This window comes from Amphibalanus amphitrite, unplaced genomic scaffold, assembly GCF_019059575.1.
Source record: "Amphibalanus amphitrite isolate SeventyFive unplaced genomic scaffold, NRLGWU_Aamphi_draft 000326F_arrow, whole genome shotgun sequence".
Lineage (NCBI taxonomy): Eukaryota > Metazoa > Arthropoda > Thecostraca > Balanomorpha > Balanidae > Amphibalanus > Amphibalanus amphitrite.
In genome coordinates, this window is record NW_024881821.1 from 268,254 (window position 1) to 272,034 (window position 3,781).

At 52.9% G+C, this 3,781-nt stretch overlaps 1 protein-coding gene across 1 annotated transcript; it reads right to left on the minus strand.

Annotated features, from left to right (window-relative positions):
* Positions 1-852: 852 nt before the first annotated feature.
* LOC122388530 (juvenile hormone esterase-like) lies at positions 853-2,298 on the minus strand. The gene has a single exon (XM_043379719.1). It carries the CDS (start codon positions 2,296-2,298, stop codon positions 853-855), a length of 1,446 nt encoding a protein of 481 aa, XP_043235654.1.
* Between the last annotated feature and the right edge of the window lie 1,483 nt (positions 2,299-3,781).

Below are 3,781 nucleotides of genomic sequence, written 5' to 3' on the forward strand. Positions count from 1 at the left end.
AAGGTAAAGATTTCTGCTCCGTTATTATTTACATAAATCCCGAATAAGGCCAAAATAGTAAAACAATACTGCTTGAGTAAGTTATTGATCGTCTACGGGAAAAGCTACTACATCGCAGAAACGCGCATACTATCCTAGCATACCCTAACGACGCGCAATCTACATTTTACGTTACCTTGCTCCTAGCCTAGCTAGGAAGGCGGGGTGAGCACAAAGTCCCAACCTTCGGGTCAGCGGGACACCTACCTCGAGCGAAGCCAGCACACGAGAGCCCCTATCGGCCGGCGCTCACGCGTTATAACCCAGCTCGAGGCGGGAGTCGGAACGGTCAGCCCGCCCGAGGTGAAAGCCAGCCTCGCGTTCCGACGCGGCGCCCGTCGACCAGGAAAACCTATTCCTACAGGCGCGGGCTTTACACTATGGACTTACTTAGCCAGACATGTGTTGTCATTGGTCACTGGTCGGTGACACAATGGTCATTGACTGGTGACGAAAAGTTAATGAACGAGATAGGACGTTCAAAGATATATATTTGAGCTGATATGTATTAGGTAATGTAGCAAGGCAACTGGGTACGCTCATAGTCGAACGTATTCATACAACAGTCAACTAAGCTCTATGACAGGTAGGTAGGTATCAATGGTGCCACATCTATCACATTGTGCATCCAATCCATCTCACATTTTGCACCGTATCATCGATCACATCGGACACTTCTGACTTCTGTGGTCGGTATTGGTCATTGGAATCAGATGTCCTTTAATACTAAGAAAGAACGATTTTTTAACTATTCATTGGTTAGCATTCCTACACATGACATTCACTAACATTTTCGCATCGGACGGTCACAGTTCACAGTTCATCATGACCGTCTTTCGACGAACTCCAGCGTTGCGCGTTCCACGGCTCCTTCAGAGGAAGGCTTTCCCAGAAACGGACACGCTCTTCGGCGAACTTCTCGGCAAGCGCCGGAGCAGCGTTCAGCCGGAGGTAGGTCCCGCTCTGGGAGGTGTAGATGGGCCAGTCCTCTACTCCCAGCTCAGGAGCTGATGGGTAGCCGTGCTGAGCAAAGCTCGTCCACAGCCGTACGAACAGTCGCACGAGCGCGTACTCGGGCGATCCTGGCTCCGGACGACGCTGGAGAGCCGCGCGGAAGAGGTAGGCCATGTCGTCTCCGTGGGAGACGAGAGGCAGAGGAGGTGCCTCGACACCGATCATATCGGCGAAGCGCATCTGGCCGGGGCCGATATGGTCCACCAGGTACTGGTAGACGGGGACAAGCTCGGAAGCCAGGGACAGCTCGGCACTCATGCCCAGTGTGAAGAAACGGTCGCTGAAGAACTTGATGAGCGCCGCGGTGGGGTTGCCTCCCTTACTCAGGACGAAGTCGCGGATCTTCTCGGCCACTTCAAGAGGAGCGCCGTTGACGGTCTTAGATGAAAGGCCTTCTCCGCAAAGGAACGACGCGGACGACCATGCCTCTAAGTCTCCCTTGAGTGCGCGAGCAAGACCCTCAGAGTCACGGTGAAGGAAGCCGGCGACGAAGAGACCCTCGTCCTGCGTGGAACCCATCATCCAAGGCACCCTGTTGAAGCGACCGCTCTTCAGTAGGCGGTTAGGCTGATCGGGCACGAACGGTTCCTTCGCATCGGCATCGACACGAGGATGAAACTGCAGAGCTAGGCCGCCAGCATCGAAACCAACACTAGCCACCACCTTCATGATGTCATCGGCAGGTTTCTGACGGAGGCACTCCAGCGCGGCTGCACCGCTCTCGGGGCAGCCGAGTCCAGTGGTAAGCACCGCCAACTCTTCATGCTGGTCTCCCGCCAGACACCAGCAAGAGCTGGCAGACCCCGACTGACTGATGGCCCGGTGGAACAGGCCCTTTGTAAGAGGACTGGCTACCAGAAGCGAAACACTGGCACCTCCTGCAGATTCCCCGAAGATAGTGACGAGTTCTGGGTCACCTCCGAAAGCCGCGATGTTATCACGCACCCACTGAAGCGCCAGAGCCTGGTCACGGAGGCCCAGGTTGCCGGTGGCGAAGCCGTCCTCGGTCGTGATGAAGCCGAAGACGCCCAAGCGGTAGTTGAACGTCACCACGACGACATCCTCGTCAAGGAGATAATCAACGCCGAAGATGTCGTCGTCGCCAGATCCGCTGATGAAACCACCACCGTGCACCCAAACCATAACCGGGAGACCCTTCTCTTCTTTTGACTCCGGCAGGCGAGGCGAATACACATTCAGGAACAAACAATCCTCCTGACCCAGCTTGGAGAAGTTGTGCATCATGCTGTACTGCAGACAGTTGTTTCCATGCGCCGAGGCATCTCGTTCGCCGGTCCAGGGGCGATGCGGCTGTGGTGGCTCGAATCTCAAAGCTCCCACTGGTGGCTCGGCATACGGGATGCCCTTGAACGCTGTGTAGTAACGTCCGGAGAGTGATCGCTGTTTCAGACCACGCAGAGCGCCAGACTCCACGGTCACCAGTGGGCGGGCATCCTGGGATGCCGCCGCTACGGTCGCCAACACAAGCAGACAGATCGCGCGCGTCACACACATCCTGCCCGTACCGAGATGACGCAAGGAGTGCCGAGCCCCGCCCGCTGCCGGCCGACGGCTGTATCTTGGCACTCTGAACTGTCAGAGGCGCACTCAGTTGACGGGCGTGTGGCGCTCAGCGGGCAAAAAAGAAACAGATAGTGTTTGATGTTGAGATGTAAGGCGCTTAGAGAAGTTAATGATCCTAGCCTCAACACAGCGTCCGTGGGAGCAAACAAGCCGCGGGTGAAAGGTCAAACCGTCTAATGTAAACAATTCTCAGACGTTTAACGTAAAATAAATGGATATCGCGCAAAGATGGAAGACAAGATGTTATATCTATTTTTAATTTCTAGATATAAATCTGTAGGTATAGTTGAATACAATTATATCTAAAGATTATTTAGGTATGTATAAGATTAAGAACTATATATGAATTATGTAGGTATAAGAAGCAATAAATAACTATTGCTTAGTGGACGGGAACACTGAAGACGGAAGATGTTTCACATGACTGTAACATCGAATTCTCCCCATCAAAATGGAAATAAGTATACGTAAAACGGTAAATGTCACCCGTCATCCGATATTATCCATCCAATTGATATAATTTCGGCTGTAACAAATTAAGACGTTTTAAGCCTGAGCCTGTCGGCTTTAGGCCACGGGACTGGGGACATTAAGTGCCTTCTTGATTCGGCTGGGGCTCTCCGAAGTTAATTAGTTCAACCTGGCCTCAAGCTCAGACGGGTTTATATCGATAGAGTCACACAAAATGTAAGTACAACATGCAATTTACATATGTTGTGCACAAATTGACGTCGAAGTGTTACAGCAACATTGCCTTTTCACCTCTTCTTAATTCTTATCTCCATCTTACCTATATGTTACCCTTTCAGATTGACGTACTTATATTGTCCATCAATTTTGTCTGCATGACTTGCGTTATAGTACAGTCGTATACAGGTTGATGGTCCCCTACTCTTTATCCACCGGGTTCCTATGGCTCAGCATTGGCAGCAGCCGCCTGGTACCGGTAGGCTGTGCCGCATGACCCGAGAGTGAAGCGGCACAGTCTACCCACGCCGTTTGACATCGGCTCGGGTCGCCGGGTGGAGCGCTTTGTAGACCAGCTGTTGCGTCAGACCAGCGCGGGGGGAGGGGCTCGTCTCGGTGGTTGGCGTGGGCTGGCGAGTGGTGTGGGGCGTGTTGGTGGACCATGGGGGCTGGGCGG

What these genes read in the sequence shown, in the direction of transcription:
- LOC122388530 (XM_043379719.1), bottom strand. Translation starts at nt 2,298, where the DNA reads ATGATGCACAACTTCTCCAAGCTGGGTCAGGAGGATTGTTTGTTCCTG.